This window comes from Spodoptera frugiperda, chromosome 24 (assembly GCF_023101765.2).
Source record: "Spodoptera frugiperda isolate SF20-4 chromosome 24, AGI-APGP_CSIRO_Sfru_2.0, whole genome shotgun sequence".
In the NCBI taxonomy this organism is placed as follows: domain Eukaryota; kingdom Metazoa; phylum Arthropoda; class Insecta; order Lepidoptera; family Noctuidae; genus Spodoptera; species Spodoptera frugiperda.
In genome coordinates this window covers 3,205,346-3,233,298 of record NC_064235.1, presented here as the reverse complement: position 1 = coordinate 3,233,298, position 27,953 = coordinate 3,205,346, and the positions used below count along the sequence as shown (strand labels likewise).

General features: G+C 40.0%; 3 protein-coding genes and 1 long non-coding RNA gene across 9 annotated transcripts in view; 2 read left to right on the top strand and 2 right to left on the bottom strand.

The window, feature by feature from the left end:
- Window positions 1–27,213, top strand: part of LOC126912270 (uncharacterized) — a 58,733-nt gene extending 31,520 nt beyond the window's left edge. Inside the window, exon 2 of the long non-coding RNA XR_007706888.1 lies at window positions 24,980–27,213. This is a non-coding gene — a long non-coding RNA (uncharacterized LOC126912270). The remainder of the gene's footprint in view (window positions 1–24,979) is intronic.
- Window positions 1–27,953, bottom strand: part of LOC118278720 (alpha-centractin) — an 800,945-nt gene that overhangs the window by 10,197 nt on the left and 762,795 nt on the right. The gene's annotated exons all lie outside the window — the stretch shown is intronic.
- The window catches only part of LOC118279032 (synaptic vesicular amine transporter), a 418,685-nt gene that overhangs the window by 10,197 nt on the left and 380,535 nt on the right, over window positions 1–27,953 (bottom strand). The window lies entirely within an intron of this gene.
- On the top strand, window positions 38–24,196 carry LOC118279013 (F-box/WD repeat-containing protein 11). The gene is made up of 12 exons (XM_050703620.1): window positions 38–203; window positions 4,504–4,620; window positions 5,324–5,432; window positions 9,723–9,909; window positions 11,092–11,227; window positions 11,879–12,007; window positions 12,767–12,958; window positions 14,760–14,903; window positions 15,745–15,935; window positions 18,799–18,916; window positions 19,664–19,849; window positions 21,430–24,196. Exons 1-11 carry the CDS (start codon window positions 162–164, stop codon window positions 19,847–19,849), a joined length of 1,551 nt encoding a protein of 516 aa, XP_050559577.1. The 5' UTR covers window positions 38–161; the 3' UTR covers window positions 21,430–24,196.

Here is a 27,953-nt window from a genome sequence, read left to right as displayed (position 1 = left end):
GTATGATCACCAAATGCCTTTGCCAGTAGTTGTACATATTTTCAAAAAAAAAGTAATAGTGCTTGACGTCATGCGAGCGATGAGTATTTAGCGATAGTGGTTTCATTATTTGGTGGTGTTTTAGTGGACTTAATATTAATGTTTCTTGTGAAATAACAAAAATGGAGACCGAAAGGATGATAGAAGATACCATAGCACCCCAGGTAAGGCAGGGATCTTTAAATGGAACAAGCCATAATGTCAGGATGGTTCGGCCGCCATATTTACTTTTACCATTATTCGTTTGGACTATTTTGTGTTTTTATGACCAATCTGATTAGAAAAGTAGATTTGGAAGCTTTACTCATACCCTGAACGGTTTAATGAATGTTATTTTAGGTGCTAAAAATATGCTACGTGTTATATATTTGTCAAAAAGTCTTGAACTAATTTTTTAAGCCGTCCTGCAATGCGGATCTTGAAGTTATACTTTTTGTATGTTTCCTGTAGTATTTGTCGAGGTCTGTTGCGTTTAATGTGTAATTTTATACATTCTCTTCACTTCCTTACCGATAACGAGCTGTTTATTTACATGTATGACAATATTCTTACGTGGAAATAATGTCACGTTTCATATGAAATCGTGAAGTAAAAACAGTTTTTTTTTGTTTGTTAAAAAAGTTTTTACGTGTTCAAAACTTCTTTGTAAGTGATGTAAAGGAACCTATTTTGATAATAGTTAGGAATAATTGGGGTTATAAGGAGTTTTTTGTGACAAACAATGTTGTGCTACTTTCTCATTTGATATTTCGCAATTCGTATGCGTTTTACAAAAGAAAGAGTATGCATTGTAACGATAACTTACTATTCAACGAGTAATTAACTAAAAACAAGATTACAACACAGTTACGTAGTTAGTTTTATCAGCCATTTAATTTAATTAAAACTTTAGTCATTTTAAAAGTGTAAAGTCTTAAGCCCTTTAGTGTTATACTGTTATCCTTTTCAAGTGAGAAAAGGACAGCACTACTGATCCTATCATCATCCATCTCTTTCTAACTCAAGAGTACACAAAAATACAGTTAGTAGATCTAATTCTAGGTGTTAACAAAAATCTAGTTCAAATTTTTCATCTTGTCATGCAAATGTAGACTAGTCAGCTGCAGATCAAGTTAACCTTTTCTGTCTAATTTCTATTTTTAACTTTATTCTTTTGTTATAAGGTCAAAAATACAATGAAAAGAATGATTGTTAGATGAAAAAGGTTACAGGCTATTGTGAGTCTTTATTTTTCAAAGACTTTTTTGGCAATGATATTCATGTGTTCAACCTAAGCGTGGATAATGTACAAGGTTTTTACTCTAACAAGGGTTATTTACATACTTGTTCCTGCCAGTGGCTTTACCTGCTTTCCTGTGGGATATAAAGTAGTCTACATATTAATTTTATTGTAACTTTCATGAGACATACTAAATTAATGTTATCGGCTTACTCATGTAACTGACGAGGAACTCGACTAGTTTCAAGCCATGCTAGAGGCTCATATTCATGAGCAGCATTCCGCGACACATGACGCGGCGATTGTTTACATGTTATTCAAGTCTTGTAGATAATAGTCTACATGTTATTCCAGACCATAATCTTACCCCTGTTTGAAAATCAATTATTAACATAATGTTTGCTATATAGCTGTATAATTTAGTATAAAAATGTCAATAACAAGATAGCTTATGCCTAAATACTCAAACGCTACTCAATTTTAAGATGTATTTAAATATCGTGCTACCTCTGTCATTTTATAAATATTTGATAGGGACAGAACTAGTTTTTAGTGTGTCTTAAAATTGAGTAGCGTTTGAGTATTCGGAAATTTGTCTACAAAAACAATGTAAATACATTTTTACACTATTTAAATAACTAAACTTTAAATTAAATGGCTGATAAAAATATGTAACTGTGTTGTAATCTTGTTTGTAGTTAATTATTGGTTGAATAGTAAGTTATTGATATATCCTGATGGAACTCCTTGCCGGAGTCTGTGTTTCCTGATGGGTATAACCTGGGTGTCTTCAAAGCCCGAGTGAATAGGTTGCTTATAGGCAGACGTGCTCCATCGTATGCCACATCATCACTTACCATCAGGCGAGATAGCGGCCAAACGTCGACCCATCAAATGTAAAAAAAAATATTGATTCCAATTTCTCTCAAAATCTTTAGCCAATATTTTGTGATTGAGTAACAAACATTACACACAAACTTTCACTCATACCTTATAATATTATCTTTCAACAAGTTCTGGCAAAGATATTCACATCTTCCACCTAAGCATAGATAATGCACATGCTACCTAGTTGACCTACTTAGAAACAATAGCAAATTTATGAAAAATAATTTATTTTCCTCAAGGAAAAAGTTATTTCATGTAGTAGGAATACCTCATATTGTAATTAATTGTGTGATTTGTAATATTATCGCAGGATTTTTCCTTGGAAGAGGTAGATGTGCACATATATAGGTACATATTAGGTGTGTGTAACATAGTAACACTTAGTTCTCACCAATTATGGTATAAGAACCTTATTATTCATCATATTTCTGGATATAAGTAGGGACTAGGGGGATTACTCCGGTTCTCGAATCCGAAGTTTTGTTTAATCTTCGGCCGTAGGTTTTATTGATTTACTAATAGAATTACTTGAAATAATGTTTTATTTTTAATTTCATATCAAAACCTATTTATTTATCTTCATTTAATTCGTTCATTTTTGTTCACGAAAGTTCGCAATAAATAGAATTGTAGTATGCAATCTGCAAAGTTTCGGACGAAACTTCGTTTTTCGTTGAATAAGAGTAGGCCCCCAGATTTGTAGTTGTTTGTCTAGAGCCCAAACTATGTTTTTAGAGAGTGAATTACCAAAATATTGATAAATTCTATTAAGATGCAGTCATTCATGTTATCAGTTGTGTTATACCTTATCCCTTTATCAGTATTATTACTTTTATTATAAAACATATTGTCTTGCATTTTTAGGTAACTAATAAAGGAGAATTAGTCATAATCGAAATGTTTCGACCTTGAGATAATATGATTATAATCTTTAATCACTTGAAATCTATGATGTATGACAATATTGATTAAGTAGAACATTTATTTAAGATTTTGTATTGGGTAGTTACTTTCCAATAAGATTAATTTAATTTTTCTTTTGTAACTGTAAAACTGTTTTCAATGTATTTTGTTCATTCTCAATGAGCACCTCTGCCTACCCCGTCTGGGATAAAAGGCTTTTGTTTTCAATGAATTTTGTATGAGATTTTGAGTTATAAATAAGATGAAATTGGCACTAGATTGCCAATTATGACATCTAAAATTGCATACTTATTTCTTAAAACTATGCGTAAATTAAGACTGGAGCTGCAGACTGCATAGCTGATTACCGAGGCTCCAGCTCGAAAAGCGGGTATAGGAACCGTTTGGTTTTTAGTCAGAGTCTGATACTCCATCTCGCCTCATCCAAGGCAAGAGTACTCGTTGGATAATTTTCCCCCGTCAAAAAAAGGCAAGCACTTATGCGTTTTGCCTAGTTAGTCTTAGAGATACTACAGCTCTGACCATTACTATTTAGTGTTTTTTAATGTTTATCATTTTCGATTTTGTACGAAACCGAAACGAGAGTGTTTTTGGCACTCCGATTGGCGAATGAACCAATCCAGCTGAATGCCCTCTCGTTCGATTTCTTTAAACGTAAAGCTCGGTACCCTTGTACCGAGTTCATCAAAATCGGTTCAACAGTTTCCAAGTTAATTGCAAACAAACTTATCAACAAATTACATTCTGTTTATTCTACAATTGTTACGCTGTAATAGTAATTTTGATTGTTACATTGTTATTTGTAGGAAAGTCCTTGGTTCGATCCGAAGGGGATTAGTCATTTAATGATACGTTAGTCATAGTCTCTCTAGTGCCTCAATCTTTTTGATGACTTTACATTTAAAGATTTTTGTAGAGGCTCTAGTAGGTGCATTAGGAATTTTCTGTATCTCTCAACACTTCTGGAGAATTTATTTAGGAGTTATGATGCTTTTCCACGAGAAATGTGCTACGTAGCTATGCTACAAAGCTGTGAGACTATGTGACCGTTTCCACTGATATTTTTTATGCTATAAGCTGGTAAACGAGCTGACGGATCACCTGATGGCTAGAAATCGCCGCCGCCAATGAACACTTGGAAAACCAAAGGCTTTACAAGTGCGTTGCTGGCGTTTTGGGTTTTAGGAATTTAAGGGTTGTTGGGGAATTGGGGATTGGGCCTAGCGTAACCTCACTCACATAACAAAACACAATACACGCGTTGTTTGACATCGGTGTACTGTGAGGCCTCTCCCGTCTAGCTGGCCCATTCGTGCCAAAGCATGGCTCTCCCACACTTTAAGATTGTTTATTAATACCATGGCTCTCCCACACTTAAGATTTTATATTAATATGAGAATAGAGGCCTAAAAAATGCCGTATTTTGTCAACAGGTGACGTCAATCACCAGCGTGGACTCCGGCGTGCGGCCGATGCCGAGCAGCGCCGCGTACGCAGCAGAAAGAGACGCCTGTCTCAACTACTTCACGAGATGGAACGAAACGGACCAAGTAAGTAGGGGGACTATTCACCCCCCGTCTCTTTGACTGAGGGGACTAAGGGGGAGGGGGGTTTAGACGTATTGAAATTTGATGAAAACTTGTGAAATCAATAAGATTTATTGTGTTGTAATTGAGAGGAGAAAATTCTAGTCTAGGGACACGATTAACACGTTCAATGCCGCCGACACGCCAAGCGTGTTCTTGCGAAATTCTATAACTTCACCTCGAACACGCCAAGCGTGTCCTAAATGTTTTAGTGATATTTCGAAAATTAGCCAAAATTGCCTTTTGGAATTTTCAGTACATTCTCAGGGCGGCATCGCCATGAAATTTAAAAAAAAATGGTGGCAGTGAACGTGTTAAAAAAAACGCCAGTCTAGTCTAAATGCACGTTTTTTTTTTAAATAACGTTGCCGCACACTCCTATTTTCTCCTGTGTATATTGAATGTTGTTCTAAATATGCATGTTACCTACTAGTCAAATTCAATACTTTTTTCGAAACGTCAAAAACGATATTTTCTATGAACTTTGTATGAAATACTTTATTATGACGTCATCAGATTTTTACGTCAAATAGCAGATTTATTTCTAGAAATTATGCTAGAAAAAGTCGGAAATTAAGTAGTTCATCAAAATGAATGAGAGTGTGATTATTTTTGAATATTTAATTGTATTGAAAAGTTGTAATAATTTATTTTTGACCGTCCACAGGTGGAATTCGTGGAGCAGCTACTGGCGCGGATGTGCCACTACCAGCACGGCCACATCAATGCCTTCCTGAAGCCCATGCTACAGAGAGACTTCATCAGTATGCTGCCCAGTAAGTACACCCCCATCCCCTCTCTCTCTCTCAACAGGGGACCAGAAAACTCCTCTAAAGCAGCGTTGATATTTTATAGTATTATTTAGGTACATATAATTTTTGTATGTTTAACAAAAAAAATGTTTTAATGGTTCATTTCTATTCGTAAGTACTTAAAATCAGACAAGTGAATCCAAAACATGAAATCTAGATCAGGCAAAATTTATATATCACCAAAATTCTTCGAATATACAGGGTGTCCCTGAAGTCGACGTCCAACAGGCACCAGATGATCGGCAAGGTTCCAACTGTTATCAGAAAAATATAAAAAAAAAATCTAAGTCCTACAGTTTTTAAATTACAGTGACTTATGTGTTATCCACGAAAAAGTACACCCTGTGCCAGTCTTTTCACTCTTGTTGCTACAAATCTTTATTTTTTCGTCTGCAGTCTTCCTTACATTATCCTGAATAGTGCTCCAGTAATATGGAATCATAAATTCTTAGCCAACTGCTTTAGATTGGAAAAAATTGTTAGTTTTAGAGTAACCAAATACTCTGAATAAAATTTTCACCTTACTTTAAGTGACTGTACTGAATAAATTATGTATGGCACTAGTAGTGGCAAATTTCACCAAAGTTGGCGCATTTAATAAGGATTATAAAATGGTATAGCACTTTGCAAATTATTTCTTAAATTCGACACAAAAAAAGATTTTTCAACGAAACTCCGTTTCGATGAATTTATTTGAACTTACTAAAAATTCTTCTAGTGTTCTCAAATCAACCTCGTATGCACTAGACAACACTTTGCACGCTATTTGTTATCATCATGTTCATAGTCTTGTCAAACAACATTGTCTGTTTACCCGTGATTTCGCTTGAAGCATTCGTCGGCAATATTATCGCTAGACGAACTGGTGTTGTGCATCTCAAGCCATCGTACTCGGGCTTTAGCATTTTAGCTTATTTGTTTTTTAAATAATTTTTTGCTTTACCTGCAATTCCTTGTAACGTTGCAAATAACTCTTTCTCGACAAACTAAAGAATATTTGATGCTTCATCCCGCATTTGATCACAAGGCATGAACACGTAACTTAATCGGAGGATTCACCCATTTCTTTTTTTTTTTTGATGGGGATATGACGAGTAGTTGTGCGTAAGGGCTCATGTACACCACACCACTACCGCGTCGATATGCTGTATACATGACGCTGCCGCGTCCGTTCCTTTGATTTTACTACACATTTGATAATGTGTTTGATGCACTATGAACATCATATTGCAATCATTCAATATTATTTAGTGAAACATGATACACAATATCAGTTCCTCTAGTAAGTCTAGTAATATTGCCGACGAAAGCTGCAAGCGAAATCATGAGTAGACAGACAATGTTGTTTGACAAGAGATCCTCGCTGATTTTCAACATGATGATAACAAATCGCGTGCAAAGTGCTGTCTAGTGCATACGAGGTTGTAACGTATGATTTGAGTACACTAGAAGAAATATTAGTTAGCTCAAATAAATTCATCGAAACGGAGTTTCGTTGAAAAATCTTTTTTTGTGTCGAATTTAAGAAATAATTTGCAAAGTGCCATACTATTTTATAATCCTTATTAAATGCGCCAACTTTGGTGAAAGGACATGGCTAAACCAAAGTATGGACGTCGTAACCCGTACAAATAAATATTGAATAAATATGGTACCTAGCAATAAATAGCCGCATAATTAAAGATTGATATTTTGTAGTTAAGAAGGTCCAGAAACTTGGCATATCTGCGCAATCCTGAAAATAAAGTAGCGCTCCTACGTCAAACAACGTTACAAAAACTTCAAAATATAACATTGCTCTGAACTTTTCCAAGGCGTTTTGAGGTACCTAAGCCGAAAGTTATTTATATATGAGGTAGATAGGTAAACAGTTCTGCTTATACTAGATAATGAACACAAAGTAACCAAGGACAGACACAAAATATATAGTAAGATTGTGCAATCTTATACAAAATATATATTTTGTGTCGATCAAAACATTTACAATTATTTGGTTTCAGAAAAAAGTCATTATATTACCGTTATTAAAAATTGATGTTCTTTTAATTATTTCGAATTGATTTTCGGGGAAACTAATGTCCTAATAATAGCTTGCAGTACTTACTTCCGTGTTGTCATGTCAAACCACAACAGAAAAAAACTCAATTATGAAACTTATTTTTGTTAATTTTTGTTCACCAAGTTATAAGAATTAGTTAAACACAAAATAATTCATAAGTGAATATTTAAATGATACGGGTTAGCGTGAAAATCGTATTCTTGTTATTATGCCTGGGTCAGTCATTTAGCCATCTCCTTTGCCACTACTAGCGCCATACATAATTTATTCAGTACAGTCACTTAAAGTAAGGTGAAAATTTTATTCAGAGTATTTGGTTCCTTTAAAACTAACAATGTTTTCCAATCTAAAGCAGTTGGCTAAGAATTTATGATTCCATATTACTGGAGCACTATTCAGGATAATGTAAGGAAGACTGCAGACGAAAAAATAAAGATTTGTAGCAACAAGAGTGAAAAGACTGGCACAGGGTGTACTTTTTCGTGGATAACACATAAGTCACTGTAATTTAAAAACTGTAGGACTTAGATTTTTTTTTATATTTTTCTGATAACACTTGGAACCTTGTCAGTCATCTGGTGCCCGTTGGACGTCGATTTCAGGGACACCCTGTATACCGGATTTATATCATTGATATAATTTATCCCTCAAGAAAAGCTCGAAAGGATATTGTAATTTGTAGCGGTTCTTCCAAAAGTATTTGTTGTTAATTAAGATTCAGTACCATTAGGGCTCGCACATTCATGAAAATAAACGGATGAAGGGATCGGGATGATTAGGAACAGGGGTAGATTATGCTTTGAAATTACACATAGGACACTTTTTATCTCACGGAAATGCGGACGATGCCACATATACGAGAATCAAGTGAAGGTTTTCACCTCAGCTCAGAAGGTTTTAAAGTGTGGGAGAGCCATGCTTCGGCACGAATGGGCCGGCTCGACCGGAGTAATACCACGGCCTCATAGAAAACCGACGTGAAACAACGCTTGCGTTGTGTTTCGTTGTGTGAGTGAGGTTATCGGAGGCCCAATTCCCTCCTTCCCAATCTTCCTAATCCCCGATTCCCGAACAACAACCCTTAAATTCCTAACTCCCAAAAAGCCGGCAACGCACTTGTAACGCCTCTGGTGTTTCAAGTGTCCATGGGCGGCGGCGATTGCTTTCCATCAGGTGATACGTCTGCTCGATTACCGTTTCATAAAAAAAAGCTCCAAATTCATTTTATATTTATTTTTTCGTCTTGTTTCTACGGATTTAGTATTAAAGTATTCATTGTATATAAATCTCTGTAGAATTTAAATTTCAAATCGTCATGGTGCCACCTAGTGATCTGAAATTCAATGCTGAAAGAAAAATTTTCAGTACCTCAAATGTATTTGTTAATTCAAGGTTATTTAGATAGTGAGTTAGGTTTAGAAGAACGATGTTTAAGATAGAATTTGGTTTGAGAGAACTTTTTTTCAGACGGATCACCTGATGGTAAGCAATCGCCGCCGCCCATGGACACTCAAAACACCAGAAGCGTTACAAGTGCGTTGCCGGTCTCTTGGGGGTTAGGAACGGGGTGGTTTTTAGTCAGTAAGAGTTTGACACTCCCTCCCGCCTCGCTCAAGGCGGGAGAAGTCATTGGATGATTTTCCCCCCTAAAAAAAGGGCGTCACTTTTTAATTGAAAACTGTCCCATTTTAAGTTCTACATTATACTATATATTAGCTACGATACATGGCTAATCTCGCCCTCTGGCTTTTCATCTTATCATTCCAACTAACTACTTCCGCGCGGTTTCACCCGCACTGCTCGGTTCCTATTGGTCATAGCGTGATGTTTTATAGCCTTCCTCGATAAATGCGCTATCCAACACAAAAAGAATTATTCAAATCAGACCAGTAGTTCCTGAGATTAGCGCGTTCAAACAAACAAACAATTAAACAAACAAACAAACTCTTCAGCTTTATAATATTATAGTATAATATTATAGTATAGATTAGTTTGTTTTCATATTTCTAGTTGTAATAGAGCATTTTTGGTTTTAATAATGAATTAATAAAAAATATTAAAATGGTGTAAACAGTTCTAAATTACGTGAAAACACAACAAAATGTTCCTATTCACCCCTGATTTGTTTCTATTCACCCCGTTTTACGGTATGTCTCACGATAGTTATCATAATAATCTTTCCAATTTGTCCACAGAAAAGGGTCTCGACCACGTAGCAGAGAATATCCTCTCCTATCTAGACGCCAGTTCGCTGTGTGCTGCTGAGCTGGTGTGCAGAGAGTGGCGGCGGGTCATATCTGAGGGTATGCTGTGGAAGAAACTCATCGAGAGGAAAGTCCGCACCGATTCCCTTTGGAGAGGGCTCGCGGAACGGAGAGGATGGTGAGTTTTTTAACACGCTTTTATGACTCTAAAATAAGGTGATAATTTTTTTTAAATTAATTATTATGTTATCGGCTTACTCACGTAATGTTTTGACGAGGAACTCGACTAGTTTCACTCCTCTGAGCAGTGCGACAATCGCCGCGTCATGTATCGCGTAATGCTGCTCATGAATATGAGCCTCTAGCATGGCTTGAAACTAGTCGAGTTCCTCGTCAAAACATTACGTGAGTAAGCCGATAACATAATAATTAATTTAGTATGTCTCACGAAAGTTACAATTTTTTTATGTTAAATGGGCCGACGTTTGGCCGCTATCTCGCCTGATGGTAAGTGATGATGCGGCCTACGATGGAGCACGTCTGCCCATAAGCAACCTATTCACTCGGGCCTTGAAGACACCCAGGTTATACCCATCAGGAAACACAGACTCCGGCAAGGAGTTCCACTCCATAGCAGTTCGCACAAGGAAGTTTGTGCTTATGCAACATTATAATATTTATAATGTTGCATAAAGTTAGATTCACTGGTCAAGCGAAGTATAGCTGGAGTTTTTCTTCGGGTTTTTGGAAAATTTCTGAGTAGTAGCACGGTATCTGGAATTGTGTCCGGTATATGGCAATAGACTCATCACCTGTTATATGGGACTTACAACATCAATTGTGAAAAGTGGGTGTTTATTGTATAGTGGTAATCCGTACCTTAATGTGCATGTCTGCCTACCCCTTCGGGAATAAAAGGCGTGACGATGTAATAAAATAAATAATGTTGCATAATTATATTTGAGTGTAAAATTGTCTAAAGAGGTTCCTTGTTGTTTAATACCTATAGCGTTATATATATTTTTTGCTCGGCCGTGGTATCACTCCGGTCGAGCCGGCCCATTCGTGCCGAAGCATGACTCTCCAACACTTAATAAATATGGTATTTCACTTCAGTCTTATTCATTACTAGCTTCTTCCGCGCGGTTTCACCCGCTCTGCTCGGTTGCTATTGATCGTAGCGTAATGATTTATAGCCTGTAGCCTTCTTCGATAAATGATATTCAACACAAAAAGAATTATTCAAATCGGACCAGTAGTTCTAGAGATTAGCGCGTTCAAACAAACAAACTCTTCAGCTTTATAATATTAGTATTCAGCTTTATAATATTAGTATAGATTCGTTGATCTGTTTACTCAGGATTCAATACCTATTCAAGCCGAAACCAGGTAGTCAGCATCCGTCCCACTCGTTCTACAGAACACAGTACCCGAAGATTATAAAAGATATACAGTCCATTGAAGATAATTGGAGAATGGGCAAACATAATTTGCAGGTGCGTATTTCAATCGCTACTATTGGGTCGAGTAAACATCATCGACAACTTTGACAGTCCCCTCCTGGACTAAAGGCCTCCTCTACATAAGATTTTTTGTCGTAATCACGATGAGAGGCGACCGCAGTTAAGGGTGCTTTTTTATGAAACACAGAGCAAATGAGCAGACTGATCACCTGATGGTAAGCAATTGCCACCGCTCATGGACACCAGAAATACCAGAGGCGTTACAAGTGCATTGCCGGCCTTTTGAATGTTAAGAATTTAAGGGGTGTTGGGAAGATTGTGAAAGGCAGTAATCGGGCCTCCCGTAACCTCACTCACACAACGCAAACGTAATTTCACGTCGGTTATCTATGAGGCCGTAGTATCACTCCGGTCGACCCATTCCATTCGTGTCGAAGCATGTCTCTCCTACATCATTATTGGAAAATTTGTTCTGTTTACTGTAATAAGAATAATAATGAGCCTTATAGCGAAGGCAATTGTCCTTGAAACGGCACGTATTGTGAGGAGGTTTTTGCCTCTGGAGCCCCAATAACCACCAGTAGCTTGGACCATGCTCCCGCTACTGGTCGGCTCTTATTTTTATATATTTTTTTACTTTATTCTATTAGTAGTGTTTAATTTTGTATTTCCTTAATGTTCCAGAGGATAAACTGCAGATCGGAGAACTCAAAAGGCGTGTACTGCTTGCAATATGACGACAACAAGATTGTGTCCGGCCTAAGAGACAATACTATTAAGATATGGGATAGGAAATCATTGCAATGTGTCAGGGTAAGTACTCACTATTTGCTGTTTCTACTTCTTATACCGTATGTGGAAATCTCCTATGACTTAATAGGGATGATGACTGGGTCAAAAATAAATTATTACAACATTTTTCTCACCTTTTAAACCTTCCTTGAACTTCGGAATATAATTTAAGACCAAAATTAGCCAAATCGGTCCATTTCTCGAGTTTTGACGAGACTAACAACAGCAATTGATTTTTATATGTAGAGATTATTAATTTTAATTTTCGAGAGACATACTAATTGAATTATTATATGTAATCGGCTTATTCACGTAACAAGTGTTTGAGTAACGAAGTAATGAATTTATATTATTAAGCCTTTAACTTCTATTAGAAAACTGTTGAATTCAAATCCTCCACTAACGTAGGTCACCGGTGACCTACGTGGCAGTTAACGTATTAATTGGAATTTTTCATTTATCTAATAAAAATAAAACGGTACAGTCAGAGTTGACCTCTTAGATAGTGTTGACTATAGTTTGATATTTTTCATAAGGTTGCTCTTGTTGTTACCAAAAATAATAAATTCAATAGGGTTATTGCACTTATCAAACATCATTCTATGCTAAATTAATAATTATCTTTCGGCTTGACGTAACTTTTGACGAGGAACTCGACTAGTTTCAATTTGAGGCTATTCATGAGACAATTCCGCGACACGACGCGGCGATTGTCGCGCTGCTTTTACGTAGTAAGCCGATAACTAATTTAATCACTAACACTCAAATTCTCAATTGCAGGAACTGCAAGGGCACACAGGCTCGGTCCTATGCCTACAGTACGACGAGCGAGCGATAATATCGGGATCGTCAGATAGTACGGTGCGAGTATGGGACGTGAACACGGGCGCCATGTTGAACACGCTCATACACCACTGCGAGGCCGTGCTGCATCTCCGGTTCTGCAACGGGATGATGGTCACGTGTAGCAAGGTGAGTTCGGGACTAGTTGGGGTTTTTGGGACAAGTTGGGGTTTTTGGGACGAGATGGGGTTTTTGGGACAATTTGGGGTCTTTGGGACAATTTGGGGTCTTTGGGACAATTTGGGGTCTTTGGGACAAGTTGGGGTTTTCGGGACGAGTTGGGGTGGGACGGTTGGGGTCTTTGGGACTAGTTGGGGTTTTTGGGACAAGTTTGGGTTTTTGGGACTAGTTGGGGTCTTTGACAACGGGACTAGTTGCGGTCTTATGGCTTCATGCCTAGTTGAGGTCTAATAATATCGGTGCTAGTTGGGGTCTTATGACATCAGGAGTAGTTGAGGTCTTATATTATCATGGCTAGGTGGGTTTATAAGTTACCGGGCCTAGTAGAAGTAATATCGGGATCCTCGGATAGTACGGTGCGAGTATGGGACGTGAACACGGGCGCCATGTTGAACACGCTCATACACCACTGCGAGGCCGTGCTGCATCTCCGGTTCTGCAACGGGATGATGGTCACGTGTAGCAAGGTGAGTTCGGGACTAGGTGGGGTGTTTGGGACAATTTGGGGTCTTTGGGACGATGTGAGGTTTTTGGGACAAGTTGGGGTCTTTGGGACGAGTTGGGGTTTTTGGGACTAGTTGGGGTCTTATAACAATGGTACTAGTTGCGGTCTTATGGCTTCATGCCTAGTTGAGGTCTTATAATATCGGGACTAGATATCTTATGACATCAGGAGTAGTTGGGGTCTTATATAATCATGGCTAGGTAGGATTATAAGTTACCGGGCCTAGTAGTAGTAATATCGGGCTCGTCAGATAGCACGGTGCGAGTATGGGACGTGAACACGGGCGCCATGTTGAACACGCTCATACACCACTGCGAGGCCGTGCTGCATCTCCGGTTCTGTAACGGGATGATGGTCACGTGTAGCAAGGTCAGTTCGGGACTAGGTGGGGTTTTTGGGACGAGTTGGGGTCTTTGGGACGAGTTGAGGTCTTTGGGACAAGTTGAGGTCTTTGGGACTAGTTGGGGTCTTATAATTATAATCGTGACTAGGTAAGGTACTAAGTTACCGGCCTAGTAAAAGTGATATCGGGGTCGTCGGACAGCACGGTGAGAGTATGGGACGTGAACATGACGGGATTTGGGATTATGTGAGGTCTTTGGGACGAGTTAGGGTTATGGCTTCTGGACTAGTTGGGGTTTTATATAAACATGACTAGGTAGGCTTATAAGTTACCGGACCTAGTATCCCCTTCGGGGATAAAATCATAGGCAATTGTCTCCGCCACTTGAAACACAAGAGTTATAAATGCGTTGCCACCTTTTGGGGGTTTGGAATTTAAGGGTTGTTGGGGAATCGGGGATTCGGAAGGGTGGTAATTGGGCCTCCGGTAACCTCACTCACACAACGAAACACAACGCAAGCGTTGTTTCACGTCGGTTTTCTGCTCGGCCGTGGTATCACTCCGGTTGAGCCGGCCCAGCAGTGCCGAAGCATGGCTCTCCCACATATTCCACTCATTTTTTTGCCTTATTTTTAACTGTATTAATATTGTATACATTATGTGTAGTGTATTAAATTCTCCTACACCTACTTTCTGAAAATTGTTAAACATTTTGTTTATATTATAAAGAATGTTGTCATACAATTAGAATATTCTTAGAGTTCCTATCGCCTGTAATACAGGAATATTCCTAGTACAGGCATATTAATTTTTGTAAGATCTTGTCGCTTAGTTAAGACAATTTTGTGCTGTTATTAAGAATAAAGTATTTATTGAACTATTATTTATTTATTGTATTCCAGGATCGTTCGATAGCGGTGTGGGACATGACATCGACGACAGAGATCATGCTGCGGAGAGTACTGGTCGGGCACCGCGCCGCCGTCAACGTGGTAGACTTCGACGAGAAATATATTGTTAGTGCTAGCGGCGATCGAACTATTAAGGTTAGTTTAAACGACATATTTTACAAATTAATTAAACATAACAGTTATCTTATTATAACTTTCGTGAGATATACTAAATTAATTATTATGTTATGAAACTAGTCGAGTTCCTCGTCAAACAATTACGTGAGTAAGCCGATAACATAATCATTAATAACAGTTATCAAGTAGACCGCCTCGTTGACCTAGAGCAAAATGTGACTGCCGGGCAAGGGGTCTCGGGTTCGATTCCCGGGTCGGGCGAAGTATTACTGGGCTTTTTTCGGGTTTTCGAAAATTTCTCATTTGTAGTACCCGGAAATTATGCCCGGTAGGCTCACCACCTATTACATGGAATATACAACATAAATTGTGAAAAGTGCGTGTATATTGTACGGTGACGCATTAAGTGCACCTCTGCCTACCCCTTTGGGGATAAAAGGCATGACGAGTTATCGTGTAGCTATATTATAATTCAAAATGTGCGAAAGTTGTACAAGTGTATTTACACTATGTTCTTAGATGATTTAGATTATTTTCTTTATTAAATAAATTCGACGGACTCTTGTAACTAAAATACGTTTTTATACATACATTTTGGCCGCCGTGCAACGTGTAGCGGGTACGATTACCGCACGGAATAACTTTTTGTGTGATCCAAACATTCTTTTTTCTTTTTTCGGGTCTGGGTGTCATGTGTATGTGAACTTGTATGTTTGTAAACGCACCCACGACACAAGAGAGAATCCTAGTGTGGGGCAACGTTTTTTCTTTAAGAAAAAATAAAGAAAACATGCTGTTTCAAAAAAAAAAAAACAAAAATAATTTATACCTAAAACCCTCTCATTCCTTCCCCCTGTAGGTATGGAACACATCGTCGTGCGAGTTCGTCCGCACGCTGAACGGCCACAAGCGCGGCATCGCGTGCCTGCAGTACCGCGACCGACTCGTGGTCTCCGGCTCCTCGGACAATACCATCCGGCTCTGGGACATCGAGTGCGGACAGTGCATACGGGTGCTGGAGGGACACGAGGAACTCGTGCGCTGCATACGGTCAGTAGCCAGTCGGTAGTCAGTCAGTAGTCAGTCAGTAGTCCGGCTCCTCGGACAATACCATCCGGCTCTGGGACATCGAGTGCGGACAGTGCATACGGGTGCTGGAGGGACACGAGGAACTCGTGCGCTGCATACGGTCAGTAGTCAGTCAGTAGTCAGTCAGTAGTCAGTCAGTAGTCCGGCTCCTCGGACAATACCATCCGGCTCTGGGACATCGAGTGCGGACAGTGCATACGGGTGCTGGAGGGACACGAGGAACTCGTGCGCTGCATACGGTCAGTAGTCAGTCAGTAGTCAGTCAGTAGTCAGTCAGTAGTCCGGCTCCTCGGACAATACCATCCGGCTCTGGGACATCGAGTGCGGACAGTGCATACGGGTGCTGGAGGGACACGAGGAACTCGTGCGCTGCATACGGTCAGTAGTCAGTCAGTAGTCAGTCAGTAGTCAGTCAGTAGTCCGGCTCCTCGGACAATACCATCCGGCTCTGGGACATCGAGTGCGGACAGTGCATACGGGTGCTGGAGGGACACGAGGAACTCGTGCGCTGCATACGGTCAGTAGTCAGTCAGTAGTCAGTCAGTAGTCCGGCTCCTCGGACAATACCATCCGGCTCTGGGACATCGAGTGCGGACAGTGCATACGGGTGCTGGAGGGACACGAGGAACTCGTGCGCTGCATACGGTCAGTAGTCAGTCAGTAGTCAGTCAGTAGTCAGTCAGTAGTCCGGCTCCTCGGACAATACCATCCGGCTCTGGGACATCGAGTGCGGACAGTGCATACGGGTGCTGGAGGGACACGAGGAACTCGTGCGCTGCATACGGTCAGTAGCCAGTCAGTAGTCAGTCAGTAGTCAGTCAGTAGTCCGGCTCCTCGGACAATACCATCCGGCTCTGGGACATCGAGTGCGGACAGTGCATACGGGTGCTGGAGGGACACGAGGAACTCGTGCGCTGCATACGGTCAGTAGTCAGTCAGTAGTCAGTCAGTAGTCAGTCAGTAGTCCGGCTCCTCGGACAATACCATCCGGCTCTGGGACATCGAGTGCGGACAGTGCATACGGGTGCTGGAGGGACACGAGGAACTCGTGCGCTGCATACGGTCAGTAGTCAGTCAGTAGTCAGTCAGTAGTCAGTCAGTAGTCCGGCTCCTCGGACAATACCATCCGGCTCTGGGACATCGAGTGCGGACAGTGCATACGGGTGCTGGAGGGACACGAGGAACTCGTGCGCTGCATACGGTCAGTAGTCAGTCAGTAGTCAGTCAGTAGTCCGGCTCCTCGGACAATACCATCCGGCTCTGGGACATCGAGTGCGGACAGTGCATACGGGTGCTGGAGGGACACGAGGAACTCGTGCGCTGCATACGGTCAGTAGCCAGTCAGTAGTCAGTCAGTAGTCAGTCAGTAGTCCGGCTCCTCGGACAATACCATCCGGCTCTGGGACATCGAGTGCGGACAGTGCATACGGGTGCTGGAGGGACACGAGGAACTCGTGCGCTGCATACGGTCAGTAGTCAGTCAGTAGTCAGTCAGTAGTCAGTCAGTAGTCCGGCTCCTCGGACAATACCATCCGGCTCTGGGACATCGAGTGCGGACAGTGCATACGGGTGCTGGAGGGACACGAGGAACTCGTGCGCTGCATACGGTCAGTAGTCAGTCAGTAGTCAGTCAGTAGTCAGTCAGTAGTCCGGCTCCTCGGACAATACCATCCGGCTCTGGGACATCGAGTGCGGACAGTGCATACGGGTGCTGGAGGGACACGAGGAACTCGTGCGCTGCATACGGTCAGTATTTGTGGGTCACTTTTTGGACTATACGGGGTCGTTTTTAGGACTATACGGGGTCGTTTTTAGGACAATACGGGGTCGTTTTTAGGACTATACGGGGTCGTTTTTAGGACTATACGAGTATACGGGGTCGTTTGAGGACTATACGGGGTCGTTTCTAGGACTATACGAGTATACGGGGTCGTTTTTAGGACTATACGGGGTCGTTTCTAGGACTATACGAGTATACGGGGTCGTTTTTAGGACTATACGGGGTCGTTTTTCGGACTATACGGGGTCGTTTTTAGGACTATACGGGGTCGTTTTTAGGACTTGACAATTTTTTATGGTAAACGAGACGTATCAGACGTATCACCACTTGAAACACCAGAGGCGTTACAAGTGCGTTGCCGGCTTTTTGGGGGTAACGAATTTAAGGGTTGTTGTTCGGGAATCGGGGATTGGGAAAGGGGGAATTGGGCCTTCGGTAACCTCACTCACACAACGCAAGCGTTGTTTCACGTCGGTTTTCTGCTCGGCCGTGGTATTACTCCGGTCGAGCCGGCTCAGCAGTGCCGAAGCATGGCTCTCCCACACTTAAAACCTTCTGAGCTGAGGTAAAAACCTTCACTTAATTCTCGTATATGCTTACTAGCGTCTACCCGCGGCTTCGCCCGCGTTTCCGTGTGATAAAGCCTTGCCTTAAAAAATTAAGGCGGTAAATAAAACTTTTTTTATGTTAAATGGGCCGACCTTTGGCCGCTATCCCGCCTGATGGTAAGTGATGATGCGGCCTACGATGGAGCACGTCTGCCCATAAGCAACCTATTCACTCGGGCCTTGAAGACACCCAGGTTATACCCATCAGGAAACACAGACTCCGGCAAGGAGTTCCACTCCCTAGCAGTTCGCACAAGGAAGCTTGAAGCGAAGCGCTTCGTGCGAGTGGGTGGGATATCTACCATGAAACGGTGACGCCTCGCCGATTGTCTTGTGGTTCGATGATGGAAAGGACTAGGGGGAATCAAGTTGTGCAATTGCAACTGAAAGCGGTTCCCTATTTTATTTCTAATTGTTGTAATCTGTATGGTTCCAGTTTCGACAACAAGCGCATAGTGAGCGGCGCGTACGACGGCAAGATCAAGGTGTGGGACCTGCCCGCCGCGCTCGACGTACGTACGCCGCACCAGGAACTCTGTCTCAGGACGCTCGTCGTACGTACACTACACTTATTTATTATTTAAACACTAACTTTTAGCCTAGAACTCTACACCAGAGATGTGCTATGTATAGCTAAGATCTTACTTTTTCATGAGATGAGTACCCATTGTACAAATTTGCTTTACGTTTAAAGTAATCGAAACGAGAGCGAATGAACCAACCAATTATATCGACGAATGCGCCCTCAAATCGATTTCTTACCTAAAATACGCCCCACACTTTCTCCTGTGTCGTGGGTGCGTTTACAAACATACAAGCTTACATACACATAACAACAATTTGTGAATCACACAAAGAATTGCTCTGGGCGGGATTCCACCCCGTTAAACGTTGCACGGCAGCCAGTTGCCCAGCCACTGCGCCGACCGTGCAGTCATTACGATTAGTTTAAACGCACAGCAAACTCGTACTAAGGGCACTGAAACGACAAAAACTATGTTTTCTATAACCTTTGTATGAAATACTCTATTATGACGTCATCAGATTTTGACGTCAAATAGCAGACTTATTTGTAGAAATGTAGCTAGAAAAAATCGAAAATGAAGTAGTTCATCAAATTTATGAATGAGAGTGTGATTATTTTTGAATATTTTATTGTATTGAAAAGTTGTAATAATTTATTTTTGACCCAGTCATCATCCCTATTGTAATAGCAGACTAAGGCCCCTGTACAATTGATTTGTTTGATGTATGTATGTAAGCATAGTTTATGATGTCTAATCTATCCCCCCTCCCCCCAGGAGCACACGGGTCGCGTGTTCCGGCTGCAGTTCGACGAGTTCCAGATCGTGTCCTCGTCGCACGACGACACGATCCTCGTGTGGGACTTCCTCAACTACGGCGGCGCCTCGCCCGCCTCGCACGCGCCGCCCCGCGCCCGCTCGCCCGACCTAGACCGGGACAGGGACCACGACTTGTACGACTAGGTACGTGTTCTAATGATATATAATTAATATAAAAATCTTTTTATACAGTCACGATAAACCCAATTAGCACACTTCTCCCCCACTATTCCTCCCCTCCCCCAAACCCTACCCCTCTACCCTTACATCGCCGGACCGGGACAGGGACCACGACTTGTACGACTAGGTACGTGTTCTAATGCTGTTTGTAGAGAAAACGACAAACCCAATTCCCCCTACCCCTTACCCCCATCCCCCTACCCCTATCCCCCCTACCCCCCTATCCCCGCTCCCCCAAACCCTACCCCTCTACCCTTACATCGCCGGACCGGGACAGGGACCACGATTTGTACGACTAGGTACGTGTTTATGTTCTACTTTATATTCTACTTCCTCAACTACGGCGGCGCCTCGCCCGCCTCGCACGCGCCGCCCCGCGCCCGCTCGCCCGACCTAGACCGGGACAGGGACCACGACTTGTACGACTAGGTACGTGTTCTAATGCTATTTGTAGAGAATACGACAAACCCAATTCCCCCCTACCCCCTACCCCCTATCCCCCCTCCCCCCAAACCCTACCCCTCTACCCTTACATCGCCGGACCTCGACCGGGACAGGGACCACGACTTGTACGACTAGGTACGTGTTTATAGTCAAAAAGCTGTTTATACAGTAACGATAAATCCAATTCCCCCCCTACCCCCTACCCCCTCGTAAATATTTCCAACATCCCATTTAAATGTATATTCAAAAATCTTTTTATACAGTAACGATAAACCTTATCCCCCCTTCCCCATGCTGATAAGGAATCCAGTTACGACATCTTGTCTTTGTAATTGATCCATTCCATACAATTTTGAAACCATTCCTTTCTTCAAAATTTGACTACCAATCAATCAAAATCTTACAGTCACACTCAAAGTCATTTAATGATTACTTAACCCAGTCCATAGCAATTGTTCTTCAGAACAAAATCGTTACTAAGGAATAGTTTAAAGGTAAGCGTCCACAGGCCCGCATTGCACGCATCGGACACATCGCACGCAACGGATTTTAGTTTGTCTTGTATAGAAACTCATACAACTGCGTCCACTGATCCGCATCGTACAGACCGCTCATCGGCAATGCCTACATGCGATGCGTACTGATGAAGTCATCACTCGAGTGAAAGTGGTATCGACAATCCGATCGCTGTCGATACAGTGGACGCTGTCTGAAAAATTAATCCGTTTGATGCAATCCGTCCGATGCGTACGATGCGGGTTTGTGGACGCTTACCTTAAATTATCGCTAACACATTAAGCTGTTTAACTATCACGGTACAAATAACTTTATTTTTGTTACTGTATGTCTATGTGTATGGTTTATATTTTATTAGTTTTTAAACTGACATGGTCACTAACACTATTATTAGAACTTGAGACGGGATATTCACTCCAGTTAATCCGTGATCATGGCGCTTGCAACAGTGCCGAAATATCGGAAACTCACATACATAAATAAACATGGTAAATATCCCGTCTCAAGTTCTAATAATAGTTATATTTTATTGTTTTTCATTTACCTATTTTATTCTGATTTCCTTTTCTCTCTATTGTCCACAGTATTTTATGTAAGGACAAAAACTAAGACTTATTTTATGATGCGGCGCCGCCCGCGGCGTCGAGTGACTGACGATGACGTCACAAGGAATCAAACCCGTTACCATGACGACCCGAGCTGAGGGCCTTCACGACATTTACATTCATTTGAGATGTCTAACAAAAAAATAAACGGAAATATATAAAAAAATAACTCAAAACTGATGTCTACTGTAAGTTCCTTTTAAAATATTTTGCCTAAACTCACCCCCAAGTTTGCTCTCAATAATTTGGTTTGATGACTTATTTTTCTTTTATGTAAGTCGGCCAAGTTATTTAGTATATAGGTAAGAAAATGAAAATTTCTCAGTAGTAGCACGGAGTCTGGAATTGTGTCCAGTATATGGCAATAGGCTCACCCCCTATTACATGGGACTTATAACATACATTGTGAAAAGTGGGTGTACATTGTATAGCGGCATTATGTGCCGTAATGTGCACCTCTGCCTACCCCTTCGGGGATAAGTAAGAAAATAAAGCTAGATTCAGTACAGAGACAGTAGCTATTGTTATACTAAATTGTACGCTTTGTAACGAAGCCATATCTTTTGTAACTCAGTCGGCGCTAGACAACCAATGGTTGCTGTCTCTGTACTGAATCTATCTTTATTTTCTTACCTGTATACTAAATAACTTGGTTACTAATAATATTTTAAAACATTAGACACGTATTTATTTATTTTCTTACTCTAACAAATACTTTACTTTTAAAATATAGCTTGACGTCACTTCTAGCGTACGTTTTATACTTAGAAATGACGTGGCTAAACTTAAAAGTATTGTTATCTTATATGACAAAATAAAAAAATACGTGTCTAATATTTTTCCATTACCTAACTGATGGACTAAATAGATTTTTAATTTTCATACCCCGTCATCATCCCTATTGTACTAAAATGATCTCATGATGTTACTGATTTATACTATCTATAGTTATACACACGGCGATAATAATACCAGTTTAAACTGACCGTCGAATGAGCGAAAAGGTCAATAAAGCGAGACCATGACAAACTGGTTTTATATACGGTGACCGGTAATTAGTGAACGATATTTAAACACGTGATTGTACTCATGATTACAAACAACTTTCCCGAAGAAACTTTTTTTGTATACTCATTAGTTTTGTTTTTATCGCAATAATAAAACAACAAAATTTCGCGCGCGTGCTTTCGTATGATCAGCTGTTAGCAGCGAGGCGCCCGCGTTATAGGAAGACTAGTAACTAGGTAGATTACTTACTTTGTTATTGAAATAAAAATAAAACTAATGAGTATACAAAATAACTTTCTTCGGGAAAGTTGTTTGTAATCATGAGTACAATCACGTGTTTAAATATCGTTCACTAATTACCAGTCACCCTATATTGCTCGATGATTTTTTGGCAAATGTTTTGAATTTTGTAATCTCGAAGGCATAATGACTAGCCAGTTGTGTCAGAGACATTTAATGATTACTTAAACTATTCCTTAGTAACGATTTTGTTCTGAAAACAATCGCTAAGGACTGGGTTAAGTAACCATTAAATGACTCTGATTACGGCGGTTATTGACTAAAAGCAAACTTGGGTTTATATTTATGTATATATGATTTCTTCTAATATATTGTAATTTTGTACGTAAAAGATTGGATTTTTTGAAATATTAAAAAATTAGTTCTTTGGGGGATAAAAAACGGTTTTGTTTCAATATTGGCCCCTTTTTCTCCAGCCCCTTAACTGTCTTTTAACTAAGAGTTACTTAGCGTGAGAGAGAAGCTATATTGTCAGATATCACTTTATAACTAGTAGAGCTTTCCTCCATGAAAATACGTGAGTAAACCCTAATTTTAAGTTAATTCAGTATGTCTCTCATATAAAAATATCTACACAATAGCGAAATCTCACTCCTTCATAATGATATTTTTTGATATTTCGAAAAATCCATCCATAAAACGAATTTGATTATGATTAGTTGTCAACATCTTTTGTTTAAAAATGATTTAAATAATGTTGTAAACTACTAAAGGAAAGCGAGATTTTTGAGAAAAATGGGACCGATGTATGTTATAGTTCAAATGGTATAAGCTTTGCTGGTAGGGGGGGGGGGAGAAGGAACGGGGTGGTTTTTAGTCAGTAAGAGTCTGACACTCCCTCTCGCCTCGCCCAAGGCGGGAGAAGTCATTGAATGATTTCCCCCTCAAAAAAAAGGGAGGGGGGTTAAATCTAGAGAGCGCCCTAGACAAGCACCTCATAGGTGGTCCTAAGTTATTTAATCCCCGCCGTCACTCTATGGGCAGTTGGACACGCGCGTCTCGCAGCGCCCCTCTGTAACTTGGCGCCCTAGGTAACGGTAAAATGGGGTGAATAGAAACTCAGGGGGTGAATAGATTTTTTTTTATTAGGATTATTAGTTTGTTTTCATGTTTTTGATTTTAATAGAGCATTTTTGGTTTTAATCATGAATTAATAAAAAAATATTATAATGGTGTAAACAGTTCTAAATTACGTGAAAAAACAACAAAATGTCGTTCCTATTCACCCCTCATTTGTTTCTATTCACCCCGTTTTACGGTACTTGACTAGTTTGTCTTACTAGACGTCCTGCGTAATGCTTTGTTCGCATTACTCTAGTATTTTAGTCCAGTAGTGAGTACTTTGTAACTCTCTCTCGCTTCTATCCCAATTAGGTAGCATCCTCGGTCAAAAATAAATGATTACAACTTTTCAATACAATAAAATATTAAAAAATAATCACACTCTCGTTCATAAATTTGACGAACTACTTAACTTTCGATTTTTCTGGCTAATTTTGTAGAAATAAGTCTGCTATTTGAAGTCAAAAACTTATGATGACGTCATAAGTTTTTGAATAACGCACTATTTCATACAAAATTCATAGAAAATATAGTTTTTGACGTTTCGAAAAAGTATTGAATTTGACTAGTAGGAAACTAGCCTATTGAGAGAGAGAGCTACTAAATACTCGCTACTTGACTAAAATGCTAGCATAGTACAAGGTATAAGCCATCTAGAAGCGAACGCGAAGCGTTGCGAATACAACGCGATGCGGTGTGACGGCGGCTATGTCCTACGTGCATGTGGATCGTTTCGTTTTGTTTCTGTTTCCGACATTATAAACAAACACGTGACGGCACCGCATCCTGGGGCCTTAGTCTGCTATTACAATTGTCAGAATGGTCGAGGGACGGAGCTATGTAGGTTGTATAGCTCCGTCCCTCTCGCACTGTTCAGTGATCGACCATTCTGACACAATTGTAATAGCAGACTAAGGCCCCAGTTCACGCGACAATATCAAGCCAATTGATTGCCTCACCGCATCCCACGTGCGGTTGGTGACGTAGGCCACGTCAATACATTTTGACAGTTTGTTGTTTTCCGCATCGCCTTCGCGTCTAGATCGCTCTCGCAGAAGGAATAATACGACTCTGTTTGCTGTCTATCAAAACGTAATATCCACATGTAAACAGTGACTCGTGTAGTGTAGAGATTGTCCAGTCAACTGATGGTAGCGAGGTTCACTGTCCAGTGACACACGTACGCTGGTATCGTCATGAGCTAATGTCGACATGTAAACAGTGACTCGTGTAGTGTAGAGATTGTCCAGTCAACTGATGGTAGCGAGGTTCACTGTCCAGTGACACACGTACTTAGTTATCATTTTAAGTTATTATATTAAGAGCAAAAGAGATGACAACACGACTGTCTCCCTTCAATCTGCAAAGATATATTGTTTGCACTATAAATATATGTAAATGGCAAAAATACTAGAAAAGAATAGAATGATATATGTATAGTGCTGTTTCGCTCGCACTGATTGACGTCACATTTGTGTGATAGAGACAACACTAAGCTGGAATTATTGTCTATCCTTTTCTTACCCTGGATATTAAGTATTATTTTTGTATATTATGTTGTTTTATTTTGCTCAGCTCCTAAATATTTCTTATGCCACTCTTATATATTACATAAGACACAGTAGAAAACTTATTGTCAAGATACAATAAGTTTTCTACGTTTATCTTAGTTCTGGCATACTGAGGGTTAAAAATAATAGTACTTCTCGATAAATGGACTATCGAACCCAATTATAATTAATTATTATGTTATCGGCTTACTCACGTAATTGTTTGACGAGGAACTCGACTAGTTTCAAGCTGACTAGAGGCTCATATTCATAGCATGGCTTGAAACTAGTCGAGTTCCTCGTCAAACAGTTACGTGAGTAAGCTGATAACATAATAATTAATTTAGTATGTCTCACGAAAGTTACAATAAAATTACCAATTAGAATTATTAAATTCGATCCAGTAGTTCAGGAGATTAGCGCGTTCAAACAATCAGTCTTATTTATTTTTTGATTAAAAATAACATATATGAAAATAATACTTAGTTCCAAATTTACAAAGGAATTTCTTAAGACGTACAATTGAGCCCAAACAAACGAGAGATTGTTCAAAATATATTATGTTTACCGGTTCACTCACGTAACTGTTTGACGAGGTACCTCGACTAGTTTCAAGCTATACCAGGGACTCAAACAGTTACGTGAGTAAACTGTTTAACATGGTAATTGATTTAATATGTCTCAAAAGTTTGATTATAAGAAAAGCTTCATATTTTAAATGTCATGTCAAACGATTTTTAATTCTATTTAGTGGTTTTAACTGTATTCTAAGTATGAGTTTGCTTTACGTTTAAAGTAATCGAAAATCATCCCCTATTACATGGGACTTATAACACAAATGGTGAAAGGGGGTGTACATTTGTACAGTGGCATTACGTGCCGTAATGTGCAGATACACCTCTGCCTACACCTTCGAGGATAAAAGACGACGTTGATTGATTGGTTGATTAATTGAAACGAAAGGGCGTTCGGCGCTCTTGATTGGCCGGTGCGCATGGATCAACCAATCAGAGCGCCGAACGCGCTCTAGTTTCGATTACTATAAACGTAAAGCAAACTCTTTACTAAAGGTACTCTGTACAGTTCAATCGTAAGATGCATTCATTAAGCCTGCACGAAAGCAATGTACGAAAAACTTGATATAAACATTCTTATGTCTTCACCATAGAGTTGAAAATCGATTGATATGATAACAAATACTTGGTTTGTAAAGATGTGTATCAAGGCTTATACTAAATATACAGATGTAAAGCGTATAGAGGTACTCTTAACTGAAAATTGTCATGCAATCAGCCACGTAGTGTCCACTGCCTCCCTTCCCCCCTCTTACCCCTTTACCCTCTTACCCCTTACCCCTTCCCCCTCCCCCCAATGACTACACATCGTGAGGTTGAAATAAAATATTCTTTATTTAATGGAGTCTACCATTTTGGCTGACTAGTACCCCTTAGTATGAGTTTGCTTTACGTTTAAAGTAATCGAAACGAAAGCGCGTTCGGCGCTCTGATTGGTTGGTTTATGCGAGACGGCCAATCAGAGCGCCGAACGCGTGTAAACGTAAAGCAAACTCATACTAATGGTGTAAATGTGGTAAGAGGCATTTTTCGTCCAATCACAGCAACTCTCAAATATTAAACGTCCAATAGTGTGAAGCTAGCTAATTCCCTATTGGACGAAGAACGAGATTAACATTAGAACTTGAGACGGGATATTTACCATGTTTATTTATGTCTATGAGTTTCAGTTCATCCGTGATCATGGCGCTTGCAACAGTGCCGAAATATCGGAAACTCATAGACATAAATAAACATGGTAAATATCCCGTCTCAAGTTCTAATGATAGTGTTAGTGACCATGTCAGTTTAAAAACTTATATGAAGAATGTGATGTTCCATACTTGCGCCATTTTGTGAGCAAAATAATAGTAGCTTTCATTTTATATAAAGAAAATTGAATTGAATAATGGTTGAGTGTACCTTTATTACGCTATAAACGTCTCATGGACTGCGTCAAAAAATATATATAAAAAAAATAAAAATAAATCTATTTGTAAATACTTTGTACTGATGATGATAATGTCTGAACGACAAGTGCAGTCGGCGGAATAATATATAGTGTATTAATTATTATGTTATCGGCTTATTTGTATAACGTTACGTGAGTAAGCCGATAACATAATAATTAATTTAGTATGTCTCACGAAAGTTATAATAAAAATATAGTGTATATTATAACTACTAGCTACTCTGCAGTTTCACCCGCTGCTCGGCTCCTTTTGAACGTAGCGTGATGTTTTATACCCTATAACCTTCCTCGATAAATGCGCTATCCAACACAAAAAGAATTATTCAAATCGGACCAGTAGTTTTGGAGATTAGTGCGTTCAAACAAAATCTTCAGATTTATTTATAAGTATAGATAGATAGATTATAACTTCTGCCAGTGACTTCGTATACACAAATAGGTGATTCCCGTTTCTCCCGTTCCCATGGGAATTTAGGGAAATCCTCTCTTAGTAACCCTCCCACCCCCTTAACTCCCCCAAGGAACAAATCTTCTCAGGTCTATTAGTTTCGGCTGTGC

Excerpts from the sequence above, each read along its gene's own strand:
- LOC118279013 (XM_050703620.1), top strand. The coding sequence starts at position 162 with ATGGAGACCGAAAGGATGATAGAAGATACCATAGCACCCCAG. Across the intron at positions 204-4,503 it reads AAGATACCATAGCACCCCAG|GTGACGTCAATCACCAGCGT; the intron begins GTAAGGCAGGGA and ends TTTTGTCAACAG. Across the intron at positions 14,904-15,744 it reads GCGGCGATCGAACTATTAAG|GTATGGAACACATCGTCGTG; the intron begins GTTAGTTTAAAC and ends TTCCCCCTGTAG.